At 43.1% G+C, this 19,816-nt stretch overlaps 1 protein-coding gene across 10 annotated transcripts in view; it reads right to left on the bottom strand.

The window, feature by feature from the left end:
- Window positions 1–19,816, bottom strand: part of Rere (arginine-glutamic acid dipeptide repeats) — a 332,839-nt gene that overhangs the window by 131,290 nt on the left and 181,733 nt on the right. For all 10 annotated transcript variants that reach the window (XM_052178233.1, XM_052178237.1, XM_052178236.1 and 7 more), the window contains 3 exons: window positions 12,734–12,839; window positions 10,596–10,692; window positions 2,756–2,860 (listed from right to left, as the gene is read on the bottom strand). In XM_052178233.1, coding sequence (XP_052034193.1) covers window positions 2,756–2,860; window positions 10,596–10,692; window positions 12,734–12,839 — 308 coding nt within the window. The remainder of the gene's footprint in view (window positions 1–2,755; window positions 2,861–10,595; window positions 10,693–12,733; window positions 12,840–19,816) is intronic.

Here is a 19,816-nt window from a genome sequence, read left to right as displayed (position 1 = left end):
TATTGGGAGTACAGGTGTGCACCACTCCATGTAGCCTGTCTTTCACTGACCTGGAACTTGCCAACTACACTAGGCTAGATGAGCAGCAAGCTCCAGTTCCTGCCTGCCTGTGCTGGGACCACAAGTGCAAACACCACAATGTATTCTTTTATTTACGTGGATTCTGGGGATTGAACTTGGATCCTCACGTTTGCACAGCAAGCATCTTCCTGGGTGAGCCATCTCCTGAGCTCACAGTTTCTGCAATTTCTTTCGCTATTAGTTTTTGAACCTTATTCTACTATGATTTAATAAAATCTAAGAAATCAATAGTTTTTCTCTGTTAGGCTTTAAAAACTGGAGCAGAAGCTCTCCCTAAAGCTGTAGCCTAAGTGTGGTATCCATATCCCAATAGGACTGTCTTGTCTGGCCTAGGTGGGAGAGGAAGAGCCTACTCTGGCAGAGACTTGATGAGCCAGGGTGGGTAGATACCCAGGGAAGCCCCGCCCTCTCAGAGAAAGAGAAAAGAGAAAGAAGCAGAAACCTGGAAGGGGGGCGACATTTGGGATGTAAGTAAATTAATAAGTGTTTAAGACTTATTTTCTATGTTTAAGTGTTTTGTCTGGATGTATGCATATACCACACGCATGCCTGCTACCTGCCCAAGATCACCTGGCAACAGTATAATCCCTTTAACCTGGAGTTATGACAGTTGTGAGGCATTATGTGGGGGCTGGAAATCAAATCTGGATTCTCTGTGAGAGTAACAAGTGCTCTACTCTGCCAATCCTTAGCCTCTGTTAGGATTGCTTTTTCTTTTTTTTTGGTTTTTGTTTTTTTTTGTTTTTTTTTTTTTTTTGAGACAGGGTTTCTCTGTATAGCCCTGGCTGTCCTGAACTCACTTTGTAGACCAGGTTTGCCTTGAACTCAGAAATCTGCCTGACTCTGTCTTCATAGTCGAGTCAGAGCTGGGATTAATTAAAGGCGTGCACCACCAGCACCAGGCTAGGATTTCTTTAGTGACCTAAAATGTGGTCTGTTTAAGAGAAGGTTGTTTGCTTTGCTGTTATCAGATGGAATGTTTTATAGATAACTGAATTCAAGGCTAGGCTGGTCTACAGAGCAAGTTCCAGCACAGCAAATGCTACACAGAGAAACCCTGACTCAAAAAACCAAAAACTTAAAATGAATGAATGAACAAATGAACAAAGTCACCCATCTTAATTTTTATCTTGGCCTATCTGGACCTTTTTATGCAGGACATTTATTTTAGCCTCAACATTCAGTACAAATCTATTTGCAACTCTTATAATCCCCTAACAGGGCCTGGCATAGTGACACATGCCTTTAAGGCCGACACTCAGGAGGCAGAGGTAGGTAGAGCTCTTCGATTTTGAGGCCAGCCTGGTCAACAGAGTGAGTTCCAGAACTCCCAAAACTACACAGTGAGATCCTGTCTTGAAAAAAACAAAACAACAAAACTCATCAAAAATCTTGGTCCCCTTGTTACTACATAGTGACCTTCATCTCTTCTAATCTGGGCCTGGCCTCTGTTGTATAAAATGTAACCAGAGCTCACTCTGCTTGTTTTCAGCTCCCAGTGGCTTGGTATACTAACAGTTGTTTTGCTTCCATTTTTGTTGTGATAAAACATTCTGATATAAGGGAACTTAGGGAAACAAAGGTTTATTTAGGCTTACAACTCCATATCAGCACTGAAGGAACTTACAGGCTGCTTGCCATTCCACACAAGCAGCAACTCAGACAAGGAACTTACTTCATAGCAAAACAAGTACAGCTGGAACCACGTAGACATACCTAGCTAGCTTTCTTTTTCTTGTCCTTCTTTCTGTCCTTTAAAAGATTTATTTAGGTCTTTAAATTAATTTTATTTATGTGTACTTGTGTTTTCCTTTGTGAGTTTATATGTTGCATGTGTGTACAGAGGATGTCATATGTGGTTGTGAGCCATGACGTGGTTGCTGAGAACTGAGCAGAGGCCCCAGGTAAGCGCAGCAAGCATTCTTGACTACTGAGCTGTCCATTCCTTTGTCTGGCTTTTTATACAGGCGAAGATCACCTAACCAGGAAATGGTGCTCCCCACAGTGAGTCCTCCAGCATGAAGGAGCATCACCAAGTCACCCCACAGGCGTGCCCACGAGCCAGTGTGACCCAGGGAATCCCGTGACTAAAGCTGTCCTTTACGACGGCTGAGGTCAAGCTGTAATTACGGCTCACTGGGCACAAGCCCACCCCACTTTAGGCTGTGTGTCTTCTGTGGTGAAGTGCATCTCTTGTAGCCACACTGCCCTTCAGGTAAATTATTATTCTGTTACACCTGTATTCCTTACCAAGATGGCTCCAACAGGGTGCTTGCTACCCATTCCTACCCCTGGTCTCACCAGACCTTTGTCAGTGTTTCTGGATTTCATTACCTGAAGCAAACTGAACAAGACACATCTAACTTTCCAAGCTGACTTGTCTTTTTCAACACATTATGGAAGGCTTGACAAAGTCTGCATCAAGGAAGTGCTCTCCCACCCAAGTCAACTGAAAGCACAGACGGACAGCCGTGCTATGACCTCCTCCCCTCCCTCATCCCACGCCTTCTCTTGACCAAAAGAAGCAAAGCAAGCAAGGAGCTAAACTAAACATCGAAGGCACAGACTGTGATACTTAACCACGGAGTCACTGTCTGGCGTCTTTCTAACATAAGCACAGTCGTGTAAATGCAACAGCACATGCACGTGATTGAGAAAGGAAGCAGGGACTTACCTTGTCTCAGGGTTATAGCCTAATATGTAGAAAAATGAGTCCACACGGGCTTTAAACTCTCGAGCAGCAAATATGTCAGAAAAATGGGAGATGTTACACTTCCCTCTGAGGAAAAAAACAAAACACAAAATGTTTGTTTAAATTACTTTGCAAACCACAAAGGCAGCAGGAGTGGGGTGGGGTGAGGGAAGCATAGGGCTAAATCCAGAGTATATAAAAAACACAGTGTCCATGCTTGATTGGCAATTTTTATTTTTGTTTTAATGACTGCTTCAGTAACCCCCTAAAGCCCCTGCCCACAGAGGAGAATAGCAGTATCTCTAGGTGTAAACATCAACAAAAAGTGAACCATCCTATAGCCAAAACCTGTACAGTACTGTACAAAACTGCAGAGAATCACGTCTAGGCACCAAAAACTCAAGGCCAATGATAGAAACAGCATACTATTCAGTGGAACACACACACACACACACACACACACACACACACACACACACACACACACGGCAGAGTTTGGACAACACCATGGTCTGCCTCTGTCTCTCTCTCTCTATTTTGTAAGATAGAGTTTCTCTGTGTAGCCCTGGCTGTCCTAGAACTCACTCTGTAGACCAGAACTCAGAAATCTGCCTGCCTCTGCCTCCCAGAGTGCTGGGATTACAGGTGTGCGCCACCACTGCCCAGCCAAAAGCAAGGTACTATCTCCTAGTGTTTAGTGGGATGGGTGAGAAGGGCTGAGTGTTGAAGAGAAAACTGCCATCTTTTCCATCTGCTTGAAACATCTGGGTTCTGAACTTCCTAGCATGTAGTTATAATCCTAGCACCAGGGAGGCTGAGCCAGGAGGATTGCAAACATGACGTGATACAGAAAAACTGTCCTCAAAATCCAGGAGGAAAGAATCATTAATCCTTCAGTGGAGCATGCAGAGGTGGTGGTATACTCTGGGCTACACTCTGAAGACAGTCCGGTAAGGTCACATGCTAAGGGACAAACAGTGAGGACAGAGCCTTCCATAACACAAGGGAAGAATACGAATAAAAATCATGACGTGGAAACTGACTTCTTAATGAGTAACAACAGGGAACATTCTCCCACACCTTTCAGTATGTAAAGCAAAGGGAATCACACGAGTGGGGGCACAGAATCCACAGCAGCATGTCTGCAGAGAGCTATTGATAGCCTGACTCAGTAACGGAGACAACAGGGGACCTCGACAGAAAGTCTTTTCTATTTTAGGCCACCAGGTTAAAGTAGAGAATTGTTTTGAAAAATTACTTTCTCAGTTTCCAGCTGGTGTCTAGGCTTTCCTGTGAGCTACATGGACATTTTCAGAATCCCATCAAATCTGGATTTTATGATTTTGGTTTTTCAGGACATGGTTGTGTATAGTTGACACTGTGGTTTCTCTAGGTGCAACAATATACACAGAAATTAGCACAGTGCCCAGGAACAACACTCCTAACTCTAGGTATTGCGGAAACCCTGCTTTTACCCAGATCCCTTACACAAGACTGACTTAAATCCTTCTCTACTCAACCAGGACAAAAGCCAGTATATTCTTTAGACTGTTCTTTTGTTTGTTGTTATAAACTGGGAGTTTCTTTCATTAAAAACTATTTTTAATTTAAAAATTGTTTTAATGATATGTTTGGTGCAACTAATTTTCCTTTGATCATTTCCAAAATACAGGCCAAGAATATATGGCATTTTTATTTTCATTTTTACAAACTTCGTTTGTTTTAGCTTTACTTCCCCTTATATCAAAAGTTGGTTTAAGAGGAACTATTACATTTCTGAGTATAGAGACCTTGTATTCTTTTGTTTTTCATGGCAAGCTACTAATTTATCGAAATGTAATCAGATAGACATTTTTGTCTTATGGCTTAAAATACAAGCAACTTTTTAGAGTATGACAAAGTAAGGCTGGAGAGATAGTTCAGCGCTTAAGAACACTGGCTGATCTACCAGAGGACCCTGGGTTCAATTCCCAGCACCCAAATGGCAGCTCACAACTGTCTATAATTCCAGCTCCAGAGGATCTGACACCCTTAGATAGAGACAAAACACCGATGCACATAAAAGTAAATAAATCTTTTTTTTAAAAAGTAATAAAATACAGAAAAAAGATTGTGCACTATTACCCAGAGTTCAAAGTTCAGCAAGCTTAAGCTCAGTGCTTAGGAAAGAACCAATGAAAGCTGTGCAAAACCCATGCAAGGCAAGTTTGCAAGTCCGGTAAGCACGCAAGTCACTGTAGAACACACAGAAAAGAACACTGTCCATAGAAAAGTCAGCAAGCACGGCCTTTCTCCATCAGCTGACAGCACAGTCAGTCAGGCACTCGGCCAGCATCAGCATCTTCTCAGAGCAGAAAAGAGGCCAATGCAAGGCTCTTGTGGAAAAGCAACACTGGAACCCACAATAAAGCTTAGAATGCAAAGACCTTAATTGCTAGCAGGGCAAAAAAGCGTTAAACATTGCATGGACAAAGACAAGGACAAGATGCACTGTCTAACACACACTAAGACATGTGGACACAACAGTAAGAATGCTGTCAGTCAGTCCAGAACAGTGATGCTTAAGCTGAAAGAGACAGAGCTCTGCAATACATAAAACTTCTTAAAGGATTCTCTACAGAGGTAGAGAGATATGTTTTAACCATATATAGAGTGGCAGCTGCTCACAGCAAAACAAGGAGGTAAATTAATGCAGGATGAACATAAGGACAATCAGAACATCTGAATAATTTGGTCAAGGGCCATGAACTTTAGAAATGCTACCCTAAGTTACATTCTAAACTATGGATCCCTAAATAAGACAGTAACATGTAGCCTGAACTACCTTACTATGTTTTTTTCCTTGTTAACTACTAGAAATATAAGGCAGAGAGTGAGCAAGCTGAAACCCAGTCATCAAGTCAAAGGCACCTGAGACCTCCCATACTGTCCTTGCATCAGGGCCCTGTCATAGCACACACTCCAAGACGAAATTCTCAGTCACAGGGCAACTACTCCACACATCATCAACAAGGCGCCATCCTAACAGGAAAGCAACACAATGAGCCAATTGCAATTAATGAGACGGCACGGAGGCTCGCCCTCATGTGGAGATGGCACAGGGGCTCGCTAGCACACGGAGATGGCACGGGGTTGGGGGGGCTCATTCTCTTGAAGAGCTTTGTCAGACAGCTCCTCAGGCTAAGTTCAGCTCCCTACACCCAAGACACGTGAATATCCGATCAAGCCACCTAGTGGGCATCAAAAAAAACAAAATCCATGGGTAATGATTACCATCAGTACCAGAAATAACTGTATTATAAGATTTTCTTTCTTGAACACTAATTTTTATAAACTTTATTGAAATTCAGTAACTGAAAAAGAACATAAATTAGTAAGGCAGCCCATACGAGACCCTCTGTGAGTGTTTCCCACATGCCTGCTAAAGTGGATGTTAGGCCAAAAGATCTATATGTTTAAGTTAGGATGTCGCTGCTAGGTCACATGACCCAGAGTAATTGTCAAACGAATGATTCAAAAATCAACAAATTTGATTCTGCCACAAAGCTATGTTGCAGCAGGATTCAGCTGAAGTAAACTTGCTTGAATCTGGCACTTACCACTGTTATGTCACAATGTCAACCAAATATGCTACCCAGGCAACAGATAACTCAAGTTGATCAACAGATCAACTCAAGATGCTGGTTTCTGTAATGGCAATGGTGAGGAGAGGTCATGAAATAAGGAAACAAGTACCTAGTTGAAATTTACCAGAAAAGATGGGGCTGGCAAAGGCCATGGCTAAAGCAGGCCACAGAGCAGTAACACTGGCTCCATACGCACTTCTCAATATAGAGGATGAATTTCTTTTGGGTAAGAAATAGATTAGGTGTCACAATTTACAAAGCAAAGCCCACAGAGGAATTCTGTTTTCCTTTTGATTCAGGGTGACTAAAGGACAAAGCTCTCCTTCTCTTTTATAACCCAACTCTAGCACCAGCTTGAAAGAAAAATATAGATATCAGCTTCATGGCAAGTGAATGGGATGGCAGAGCCCAGTCAATGGCTGCACACCGCATGACTCCATGTACCCGGGTCCTTTGATCTTTAAAGAATGGTGCTGAGACCAACACTATGAGCCTTTCTCCTTTTCCGTTTTTGTCCTCTGGTTTTCTCCATTATACTCATTTGATCCCCTTTCATGTGCCCATGAACTGTTTTATTTGTGTCCCCTTCAAAATCGGATTTATCTATAGTAGCAGCTGGTTTACATGTGTGAAAAAAGAAAGTGCTCTTCCCTGTGGGCGAGTTATAAAAAGAGAAATTGATCGAAAACACTGAATCTCAACCCTCAATCATCACATCTCACTCATCAAAACTTTAAGCGAAAAGGACCCTAACTCTGGGGAAGAAAAAAGGAATAAATGAAGACTAATAGGGCTCTGCCACCACATCCTGCTTGATGGGAGGTAAGCACAGAAACACCTCAGAACTTCCCTCGGTTAGAACTCCTGCTGAGAACGAGGTTGGAGCCACACACTGGGCAGCAGACACTGGCAAATGCCAAGTCCAACAAGATCTACCAGGCCAGACCGTGGGGCAACATGATGAGCACTTGTCATCCAGACATCAGGTCACCGAGAAATGCTGCATGTAAGTCTAGTAAAAGGAAACGAATATTTTCCTCAGTGAGAGGCTAGAACTACACTTATCTGTGGTTATCCAATACCAAATAGTCAGCCCTGAAAATATACATACAAGTAACATATAGACAGATCAGGTTCCTTGTGTACTCATAAATATATAACACGCATCTTTATGGAATAATAATTAATGCAAAAAGTCATGAATTTGAAAAAAGAAAAAGGACAAAAATACCTTATGGGAGGGCTTGAAGGAAGGAAAAGGATGTGAGATGATTATTACAAATCTCAAAAGCTACATTTAAGGAAAAAATGGAGCCGGTCAGTGGTGGCGCACGCCTGTAATCCCAGCACTTTAGGAGGCAGAGGCAGGCGGATTTCTGAGTTTGAGGACAGCCTGGTCTACAGAGTGAGTTCTAGGACAGCCAGGGCTATACAGAGAAACCCTGTCTCGAAAAAAAAAAAAAAAAACCAAATCCAAAAAACAAACAAACAAACAAACAAACAAACAAAAAAAGGAGACGAAGGTTTCATACCAGGCCTACCACTTTTTTGTATAACATTCAAAAATTCTTTTTAAAAAGAATTTATTTATTTATTTATTTAGTGTATGTATATACACACACACACTTTTTTTTTTGAGTACACTGTGGCTGTTTTCAAACACACTAGAAGAGGGCATTGGATCCCATTACAGATGGTTGTGAGCCACCATGTGGTTGTTGAGAACTGAACTCAGAACCTCTGGAAAAGCAGTCAGTGCTCTTAACTGCTAAGTCATCTTTCCAGCTCTTTGTACATTTAAGATAATATCACAAAAGGATTAATAGTCAGTAAAGATTCTAGTCAAACAGCTGGGTCAGAGCAGTGCCTAACAACTCATTGTGCCCAGAAGGAGCACTGCAAGCCTACAGTGGCCTAGAAGGAGCACTGCAAGCCTAGAACGATCCACATTTATCTGTGTCCAACTACTACACAGTTCTTCTAAAATGCTAAAAATTAGACGAACATTATCTAGCAAATCTGAATAGCGTTAAGAATCCCCAAATATATTAATTTTTGCAGTTATGTCAAAGCACACTGGACATCCAGTTATACCTTCCACCATTTCCTTAACTAGAACTTGGAAGTCCTTTAAAACCATGACCAACTAGTGAGAAGCCGGAAAGAACAGAAGGTCCGTCAGGACCGACCTCCCCAGGCCAGCTGCCCTGCATTAACAACTCTAAGGCACCAGCCTAAGTCAGTGTCATTAACTTGCCTTGCTAATGTGCAGGATTAATTAAAGCCTGGGAATCTACCTTCAAAGAATGGACAAAAGCTTGTGGGCATTTGGGGAAAGTTTATAAACCACCACAGATTCTTGAAATGTAGCGAAAGCATGGTGGACAGTCAACTCTAACACATATGCTCCTTCCCGTAGTAGAGCTCAGCACACCACAGACTTGTGGACCCAATGCCTGTTTTTACATAGCAATTTTACATCTTTAAATAGTTAAAAAAATAAGTGGAAAAAAAATTCCTGAGAAGTGAAATTAAAATAAAACAATTTGTTTCCATTTTTAAAAAGGCTCAACTGGACCTTAGCCAACTCATTTATTTATATGTATTTTCCCCACAATGGCTACAATGAATGAACAGTTGAGACAAAGGCCATAATGGCATACAATCCGAGGCCCAATGTTTACAAACACCAATCTTGAATGCCCCGGCCTTCTGCCTAAAGTAACTGGATCTATCTTTGTAGCTTTGCACAGGAGACCGCAGGCTCTATCATCTGAACATGTGATAGGTGAGCACCACGCCAGGTACCACGCCATCACACTGTCAGGAGTTAAGCTAAAGCCAGCAAGTCTCAATGGCTTTTGTTGTATTCAAATTCTGTTGAGAGGGGGAGAGAGGGAGGGAAAGACAGACAGACAGACAGACAGACAGACTGAATAGGGGTTTTGCTGTTGTTTGATACAACCTTATTATTTATCATTTAAAGGAAGGAAAGTTGTGATGTTGGCTGCTGTGGAGATTTGAATAGGTTTGGCACCCATAGCCTCATGTGTTTGAACATCTGGCCCAGAGGGAGTGGCACTATAGGCAGGTATAGCCTTGTTGGAGGAAGTGTGTTATTGGGGAGGTGGGCTTTGAGATCTTATATATGCTCAAGTTATGTCTGTGATATGCAGCCCTCTTTCTGCTGCCTTCAGATCATCCTGGGCTCCTTCTCAAACACCACGTCTGCCTAAGCTACATGCTTGCTTCCTACCATGATAATAATGGACTAAACTTCTGAAACTGTAAGTCAGTCCCAGTTAAATGTTGCCTTAATCATGGTGTCTCTCACAGCAATAAAACCCAAACACACACAGCTACCATACTTGCTATGTCACTTAAGAGGCTCCAAACCAGCCAGACATGTAGACACAACATGTGCAAGAGACGGATCCTGGCACTGCTCTGGAGAGAGCACACAAGACAGAACAGAAGGGCACACCCACTTTAATAGGATGGGACATCCCTCCTGCTTCAGACTGGGTCTTCAATACATTCCTCTACTCTTTAGCATCCTCTTTAGTAAAACTGTTCAGACATGAGAAAACTAGAAGGAGAGCTAATAAAAACTGCTGTATTTTCTTTGGCTTTCTTATATTTAATATTTTCTTTCTTTTCTTTTCTTTTTTTTTTTTTTTTTTTTTGATTTTTTGGATTTGGTTTTTTTCGAGACAGGGTTTCTCTGTGTAGCCCTGGCTATCCTGGAACTCACTCTGTAGACCAGGCTGGCCTCAAACTCAGAGATCCGCCTGCCTCTGCAGCCCAGAGTGCTGGGATTACAGGCGTGCGCCACCATCGCCCGGCAATATTTTCTTTATCTGTTTTCCCCCTCTATCTTTTATAGCAGTTGGGCTTGGTTTTTACAAAGGTAACTGAGGAACTTCGGGGTATTTCACCCCAAAAACTTTAAATCAAATAATATTATGAAATATAGGAGAGGTAAAGTGGGGTTAGACAATCTCTGAAATCTCAATAACCCCAGGAAACAGAGGGGTGTCAGCTTGCCAAGACTGAGTTGTCAGCCTGCGTCGTCGTCTTTTTTTGTTGTTGTTGTTTTGTTTTTTTTCGAGTCAGGGTTTCTCTGTATAGCCCAGGCTGTCCTGGAACTTACTCTATAGACCAGGCTGGCCTCAAAAGGCCAGTGGCATTCTTACCTCAGGGCAGCAGCATGGTAGGTGTCAACATAGTCAGAAATGAAAAGTTCCCGGTTCTTGATGACTGGGTCTGTGATGACAAGCTCTCTTCCAGAGTCTATCAACAGAAGAAATCAGTTAATTAATTAAGGAGGTATTCAAACGGGTTTCCCAAAACAAGGAGGAAATTTTTGCAAAACTTTTTCCTCAAGTTTACCTCCTAGTAAAGACAAATAACACAGCCTGGTTATTACCAAAGTATGTCCATCGACAGGGGCTGTAGAGCAGGAATGCAGAGGAATATAAGTACTCGCTCAGCTCTGACGGCTCAGACTGTTCACTACGTCTTTCACCAATTCCTTCTGTGCACTCAAGGGCCTTGGTGAGCACGGAAGGAAGGGAGGGAGGGAGGGAGGCAGGGAGGGAGGGAGGGAGGGAGGGAGGGAGGGAGGGAGGGAGGAAGGAAGGAAGGAAGGAAGGAAGGAAGGAAGGAAGGAAGGAAGGAAGGAAGGAAGGAAGGAAGGAAAAAAGAAGTCCATTGCCACATCCCAGTAACTTGATAAGTTTTTTTTTTTTAAAGAAAAAATGACTTCTTGGTTTTATTTCTTTTATTATATGTGCATGTACATGCATATGTGCTTGTAATTGGGCAAGCATATTCCACCGTAATATGTATGGTCAGAGGACAGCTTATGGGAGAAGTCAGTTCTTTCTTTGCATCATGCAGGTTTGGGAACTGAACTCAAGTTGTCAGGCTTGAGAGCAAACAGCTTAACCTGTCCATTTTATGTTTTCTATCAGTCTGTCAGTCTGCCTGTTTCTGAGTGGCAAGGACTCAGCCCCTGAAGTAATGGAGACTGGCCTTGAATTTATAATCATCCTTCTTCTCTCTGCAAAATTCTGGGATTACAGATATATACTACCACATCTGGTCCCAATCATAATTGCTTACTGACAAATACCTCAAAACAGAATGAAGCTACTGGACTGAAAAAATATTGTTAAGCTTCTACTTAAAAAAAAAAAAAAAAAAAAAAAAAAAAAAAAGGCCATGCTTGCAAAGCACGCCTTTAATCCCAGAACTCTGGAGGCAGAGGCGGGTGGATCCAGGCCAGCCTGGTCTACAGAGCAAGTTCAAGGACAGCTGGCTACACAGAGACAAAACAAAACAAAAACCAAACAAACCTGACTTTTCTCTTTTAAAACTTGTCTGGAAGGCTCTCTGTGCTGTCAGCAAGGCCTCTGGAGAAGCGGTGTGAAGAGGGGCACAGGGGGGCGCATCCTTGGCTGCTCTAGGAGCCTCTCTAAATTCAACCTCTTCATACAGAACGCAGGACAAACCACCTCGCACAGATCCAGAAACACGAGGTTCCTCTCAAGAACCAATTTTCAAAATGCTCCCATACACTGTGTAACTATAGCCCTCAGGACATTATAAGTCCGTGTCAAAGGTTCTGAGCCAATGACAGCACCAGAAGAAAGGGAGGGGTCAGCTGCCAGAAACCACTGTCCCATTCTGAAAGGTGGCTACAAGCCCACATGACAAAGGAAAGTTACATAGAAAGCTTTTCTATGAAAACCCTCTCTGCCTGGGACATGGGGAAATTCAGTAACACAACCTCCTAAAAAAGCAAGGAATGCAACCTCACAGGGTTTTAAATACTGTCTATCACTAGGTCAAATACAGGAGCTTACTGCTATTTTTAAAACACTGCATTACCATGTGCTTAGAGTTATTTTTTCTCTCTCAATAGTTTTGTTTTGGTATTTTCTTAAAGATTTAAAGACTATGTATATGCCATGTCTGTGTGTGTGTTCTGTGCACTGAGCATCCACAGAGACTACGGGCATTGCACCCCCTGAAACTGGAGTTAGAGGCTGCTGTGGGCTGCCTAGTGTGGGTGCTGGGACTGAATGTGGAGCCTCGACAAGAGCAGTCAATGGCTGGTCAGTGAGCTGTGCCTCCAGGCCTCTCTCTCTTGTTTTTAGGGAACATGAAACATAATGCAAAAGCAAGGACGAGGGGACCCAGCAATGTTTTTGACTGCAAGCTCTTTTGAGGGAAATCATCAGAAGTAATACCATTTAACTTATGTTTTTCAAAAGAACTTTACCCAAAGCTAAGATTTACAAGTACGTCTTCACGAGGGCATACGCACCATTTTCATTATGCCGATCCTGAACCAAATGCTGATAGACAGAATCTGGGACTTCAGACTGACGGTAGTACCATTTGACGTTCATGAGTAGATGGTCCCTCTTACTCTGAAAAGGAAAATCTAACAGCATTAGGAACAGGTTTCAGGTGCCTGCAAGTGCACATCATACCTACGACCAAAAGCCCTGTAGCAGTGGACAGGCAGGCAGCAGACAGAAGGACTACCAGCAGACTCCCTGGCCCCGGCCACTGCAGCCCTCAGAGCACAGCCCTGCAACTGCTGATTTCATAAAGACAGACAGATCTTGAAGCTTCCCAGTGTGACTAATCCATTATTACATTTTCCCTTAGTGGTAATGAAGATCACTATGTGAGAACACTTCTACCTCAATCCTTAACCATTTTGGTAAATAGTAAGAGCCCGTGCACATTACCAAGGCATACTAAAAGTAATGAGCTGGAAAGAACTTACCCAGAGACACCTGACAGTCTCTTCCCCTCCAAGGTTTGCCTGTCACAAACTGTCTCAAATTCTCCCTTCACTGTGGGCCACAAAACCATATGGAAATCATGGCTGTGTGCCGGAAGGATGAAGCTCACGCCAACAACGGGGTGACACAATGCCAGGCACGCCCAACAACAGGACCTGCCTCATTTATCTCTGATCCAAGAACAGAACAGCTTATGCATTACAAAGAACCTCATGCCCTTCATTGTCACGGAAAAGTCTATAGGAGAACTAAGCATACATTTCTGAAAGTTAACTTTGTTTTCTGTTCAATCAAAAGCAAAGACAGCAGATATTGCCTCTTCTGTTTGAAGGCTATAGGGCAGTCTAGAGTCAACTGCCTGTATGTTTAAGTTATAAGACAGCTCAACCCAGAGAGCAGTTCCGTTTCCTGGGTGTCATGAAATAAGGACAGTAATGTTCCTCTTGTCAGCTTCTAACTCTTCTCAGGGGCTCAGTGGCCACGAGTGTAGTGGCCAAAGCTTAAAAACCGCCTCAAGAGGCCAGCTGAATTCTGAAGTACGCCAGGGATCCTCATTAATGAAGGAAGACACATCTTGGTTTACTGAAGGGACCACTCTAGTCTGCATCACAGGACCAGTAAGGGCAGGCAGGGACTGCCTCAATGTCAACACAACTGAGAACGGAGAGTGCTGCCTGCAGTATATACCACAGACCTCCTGATTCTTTGCATCACCTGTCAAACACGCATGGCTACAGAAAAAGGGCATTGCCCACAGGCTCACATTAAACAGACCATGCACACAAAGGACAGGCTCGGTGCACAGGCCTTGGTTTGTAGCATTCATATTTTTACATGGAAAATTTAATGGAAAAAATTAGTCTGTACTGTTTATTCTACAGAAGAAACATTGACGGCAAACATTATGAGAAGGTTACAGAAAAAGTGCTGATGTCAGTGTTCAAAGAAAGGAGCAGACCTTTCTGCAGGGACCATGACACAACTGTATAACCTTGAGGAAGATGGGACTCTCTCTTAGCCAAAGCAGAGACGAGAAAGACAAGACAGACAGACCAAGTGGGATACCAGCATGCAGCACAGAACACTCCATGCTCAGGCTGAGAAGAAGCTGAACCCTAGCCGCTGTCTGACAGGCAGCGTGCACCGGGCATGGGAAGTGCAGCTAAAGCACTCAAAGAACAGAACATGTGACCACGCCACAAGCACAACCCTGCATAAGGCTTATCTGCCAAGACCCAGGAAAAACACTTACCATTCCATTTTATCCTAAGGTGAGAAAATTAAGAACATGACCAAGACAGCATCACCAGTTTTTGTTTTAAAAAAAAAAAAAAAAGAAAAAGAAAAAAGAAAAACCCAGGGCCTGTCGGGAAGCAGTATGAGTTCCCCAAAATGAGCTGCAGTCACTAGCTTGCTTTGCAGCACAGCACACGCCTGATGACTCTGTCCCCCTGCAACTGTTAAGCGTTGCAACTTCCCTAAGTTATGGCAGGAAAAATGTCTTTAAGCATTGCTAACTCTGTGTGTGTGTGTACAAAAGGAAGTCAAAGTCACTTAAAAACATAGACATAAAAGATTTTTATCTTTTTTTTTTTTTTTTTAGGGTTTAAACCAACAAAACAAAAAACAAAAAATGGAAACCACAGCCAGAATGGTCACATGACACCTGGCCCAAGCGCTGTGGAATAAAGGACACAATTCACTAGACAACACAGGAAAGCTTGTCATCATGAGCTCCCAATGTCACAACCCATGTATGTGTGACTCTGGTCACTTTTCTAAGACTCTGAGTTTCTCTTTTGTCTGGAAAATGAGAATAATTTAAAGAACTTGTAAGAATGTAAGGAGAACATCTGAAAGCAGGTGACTATTTAAGGAAAAGTCCATCGTCTGTCACGAACCTGTGGGGAGACGCTGCAGCCGTTCTCCTCCAGGTCTAGAGAGTTCTGTGTAAGGGGTGGCACTGACCTCCAGCAGGCAGTTACAAGCTCACAAAGACTAGTACTTCCCAGAGCAGCAGGAATTCAGGTTCCCAGCAGCTCCACCAACTGTGCTCCAGTATTTATGCATCCACACATTCTGCAACACTTATAAGATGCCTGAGAATATGAACTCATCAGGAAGACTCTCTGGACTGGGCGGAGGTGGCGCACGCCTTTAATCCCAGCACTTGGGAGGCAGAGGCAGGATGATTTCTGCATTCTAGGCCAGCCTGGTCTACAAAGTGAGTTCCAGGAGAGCCAGGGCTACACAGAGAAACCCTGTCTCAAGAGAAAAGAAAAAAAGAAAAAAAGGAAGACTCTCTGTAATCAATGACTGGCAACTATAAATTGTTTTTTCTAAACCTAACAAGAGACCCACACATGCCCACTGATTCCATATAACAAAACAAAACCAAAACAAAACACCTACTCAGTCTTGCTTATAGTAGACCTGGACTCTCAAAAAGCTGCTGGAGCTACTGATGCATTCCTGCCCATTGGCCAGGGGGCGGCAGTATTGCGTTAAAAACATAAATACATCCACAAATACAGCACAACAAAGGTAGAGCCAAATGAAAGGAAAATTGTAAACATATGTGTGCGTCTGGAATAGTACCATGCCTTCTAAGCAGGCCAGGGATCTGATGAAAGAATGACAATCGGTAAAGGCATGCAGGGAGCGATTTCAGAGCACTGGGCTATACTGTAAGAGAAGAGGCAGTTCTATCTGCACCCACTAGCCTCATGGGGCCCATAAAAAATGAAGGGACGGTAGTCAACTCATTTCTAGGGCCTCTCCACATGCTCATCAGTGTATGTCTCCATAGGAACAACACACAGAATGGAACTATAGTGTGTCTGTTTGCTGGCTCTATTTAGGGTTACCATCCTAAGGCCTTCTCTGGAGGATACTGTCTGCTATAGGAGGAGTTCTCAGGTCAAAGGTCACACCATACTGGGGGTTGCTGAACATTAATTATGGGAAGATCTCCTCTGATACCCTAAGCTTTGACTCTGCGAATAAGATGCAGCCTCAGCTTTCTGTGACTCTCCCTCACAGGCTGTGAAAACTGGATCCATTAATATGGAGCTGAGTTATGTCTACCTCTTAGTAAACGCTGACCACCCACCCACCGCCACTGTTTTGCAGAGGAAGAGAACTGGCCACAGGTTTTGCTTTTCTCAGACTCAATACTCTGGAGCTGTGGACTTCATCACTTTAAAAATTCCAGGATGGGCTGGAGAGATGGCTCATAGGTTGGTTAAGAGCACTGACTGCTCTTCCGGAGGTCATGAGTTCAATTCCCAGCAACCACATGGTGGCTCACAACCATCTGTAATGGGATCCGATGCCCTCTTCTGGTGTGTCTGAAGCTACAGTGTACTCATGTACATAATAAAATAAAATAAAATAAATAGAATGGAATAGAATAAATAAAATAATCCCAGGAGTAGATCAAGTGCTCCTAATAGTGTGCTCACTATTTATTTACTATTGATACAACTGAACACTAACATAAATCTCACAAAAATTTATCACCTTCTCTAAATACTGAACCAAGAAGGGACACTTCCAGGATGAAGGCATCCTAGGCAGTATTTCTGAAGGAAAGGTAAAACAGTAGGAAGAAAAAGCTTTCCCATTCACTAGCCTAGATTCACTCAAAAATGAAGGTCAGGAGGTCAGACAAAACAGAGCTAAACAAACCCCTAGCTGTTTGCTATGGGAATTTCACAAGAGTTGCTGGGCTGGGGACAGAGCATGTGCCTGCAGGCTAACACTGGGATTTAGCTGTTCTTCAACTCCTTGTCCTGTTTCTACTCCCAAGTGCTGGGCTTGCAGGTGCATGACATGATGCCTGGCTGTGTTGTCCTTAACAGTAAAGACACACAGCTAAGATATATGCAAGGAGAGATGTGAAATGTCAGATAAACACAGCAAACTAAGGCCATTTGCCACCTCACACTTGACTGTCATGGTTAATAAGAGGCAACTTGAGTGGATAAAGGGTAGACAGCAATGTACTTCTGCGAGTGTCAGCGCAGGCGCCTTTAGACAGTGAGTGAGCATGGGCTGAGGGAGACAGAACCCGCATTCCCAATGGCAATGCCACCCCATCAGCTTAGGGAGCTGTGAGGGTGGTGACCCAAGTCCTATGGCACAGAGCTTCTCTGACTCTGAAGAGCCGGGCTACTAGCTTCCCCAGGTCTCCCAAGCTAACCCAGCTGACCCAAGCTAAAACCTCCTTACTTCAACACTGCTGTGAGCCATCCCTACCACACCCCACCCTACTCCCTTCTCTCACTGGATCTCTCTGGAAGACATTAATGTACTAAAAATTAAACACAAGCTTTGAAAAAGTCGAAACATGGGGCTCTAAGGCTCAATTTTACAGGATAGGCAACTAAAAATTAATTCTCACATAAATATTATGTTTACTCCAGGAGCTACAGTCATACCAGATAAACATAATCACAAATTTTCTATTTGATCCAAGGAATATTTCTCATTACAGGGAGAGAAAATATTTTGTTCACAATCAGTTTAGTAAGAAACTGCCTTGTTTCCCTAAGTTTCTACGAAAGCTTTGACTATTTTAAGAACTTATTTTATCAAAACTCAAGCCTCAACAACCTTAAATTTGCCATCTTATTATTTTTGTTTTGTTTTATTTTGTTTGAGACAGGATTTCTCTGTGTAGCCCTGGCTGTTCTCGAACTCAGAAATCTGCCTGCCTCTGCCTCCCAGAGTGCTGGGATTACAGGCGTGCGCCACCACTGCCTGGCTGCCATTTTATTATTAACGGAGTGGCAGGTGACAGTAATGGTGATGCCCGAGTGGTGGAACAGAAAGTCATAGGATTCCCTTACACCAGCTACAGGATGTAAAATAGAAGTGGAAAACTGGTGCTCTGAATGAAGATGGACACACAAGCTCATATATGTGATTGTTTGGTTCCCAGTTGGTGGACTGTTTGGAAGGGTTAGTAGGTGTGGCCTTGTTGGAGGTGTGTCACTGGGGGGTGGGCCTAGCCTCTGCCCTCGTCTCACAGAGTAGACAGACCCTCTCAGCTACTGTCCAGCCTGCTGCCATCGTGGACTACGCTTTGAAACTGTGAGCAAGCCCCCAATTAAACGTTCTCTTATATAAAGTAGTAATGGTTCTCTTTACAACAATAGAACAGTGATGACACCTTGGCTGTAGGGCACTGAAATACTGGAAGGTATACAAGCTGAGGCTAATATCACATGATCACAGTGTCACATGATTTTAAAAACTAAAGTACCCAACTCACTGTTAAAGATATATCTCGGAGCCTGCTCTTAAATTTGGTGGTAAAATATTCTGAAGATTTATATTGGCCAACACCAGTTTAATGTCCTCAAGCTTCTTAATCCTAGGGAATCAGTCTTTCTCTCTGACACAGGGTCTCTGGCTGGCCTGGAACTCACTCTATAGACCAGGTATGCTGGCCTCTAAAGCACAGAGTCACCTCCCTCTGGGTCCTGATGCTGACATTAAAAGTGCCACCATCCCAGGCATTGAGTACATTCGTAAAAATCACTGAGGTCCTCCCACCAATTTCCCTCTCTCCCCTCCCTCTCCCTCTCCCTCTCTCTCTCTCAGACGCACCTACTTTAAAGGAGCCTGGCTACACTGCCCAGTTCCAGGAGATGAGCTTTCTGCTCTACTGCTTTCTGGAATGCGCTTCAAGATGGCAGGCCTGGTTAACACTGGAAAAGAACTTTCAGAGAACAAGCATTTGCATTTAAGACTTGCAGGGTTAGAAGCCACTGGGTTAGTTTGCCCACATAATAACAGAAATCTAATTACAGCTAATGCTCCTGACTGGTCATAAATAATTCATATAGCTGGTTAAGAAAGAAGAAAATCAGTAAAAACACTGAAACATTACATTTCCCATTTTATGTAAGTTATGTTTTCGTTTTAGATGTTTTAATTATTTTTTCTTTTTCTTACTTACTCAAACCAAAACAAAGACTGTAACATGCCCTCCCTGCAAGCTTATCTCACTCCCCGGCTGGCTGGTCGGTCAGACAACAAAGGGCTACCACAGCCCAGAGGAGAAATGGAAGCAGGAAATGAGGCCCTTGGTTAATCCCAGGTTAGTGTATTCAGTCAAGTGTAAGCAGAGCTGGGAAAATGCTTTAAAAAAAAGTGGGGGGTGGAGATGACAATGGAGAAATCCAAGAGCCACAAACATTTTAAAATAGGGATTTTTGTCAAAAAACTTCATCATGTTCCAGTACTAATGCCTTAGAATGATTTTTTTTCTTTGAAACCATTGTCCTCATTCTTGAAAAAAGCAGTTTAAAACTGCTTTTAGGTTATTCCTTAATTACTGAGATATAATTTATAGAAACTAAAATTACTTGTAATGCTGAGTAACTTTGAGACATGTACCAAAATGTGTGTTATCAGCCCAGACACAGGATGGGGACACTTCCATTACCACTAAAAGGCAGCTCCTGGAGCCACCACGTGGGGCTGTGCTGACACAGCTGGCATTGGAGGGTACTGGAAAGTGATGTCCTGATCTCCCACACACTCTCCGTTTATAGGAACAAACCACTCCATGGAGTTCCTGT

This window comes from Apodemus sylvaticus, chromosome 3, assembly GCF_947179515.1.
Source record: "Apodemus sylvaticus chromosome 3, mApoSyl1.1, whole genome shotgun sequence".
Taxonomy (NCBI): Eukaryota; Metazoa; Chordata; class Mammalia; order Rodentia; family Muridae; genus Apodemus; species Apodemus sylvaticus.
This window is presented reverse-complemented; position numbering and strand designations above follow the sequence as displayed.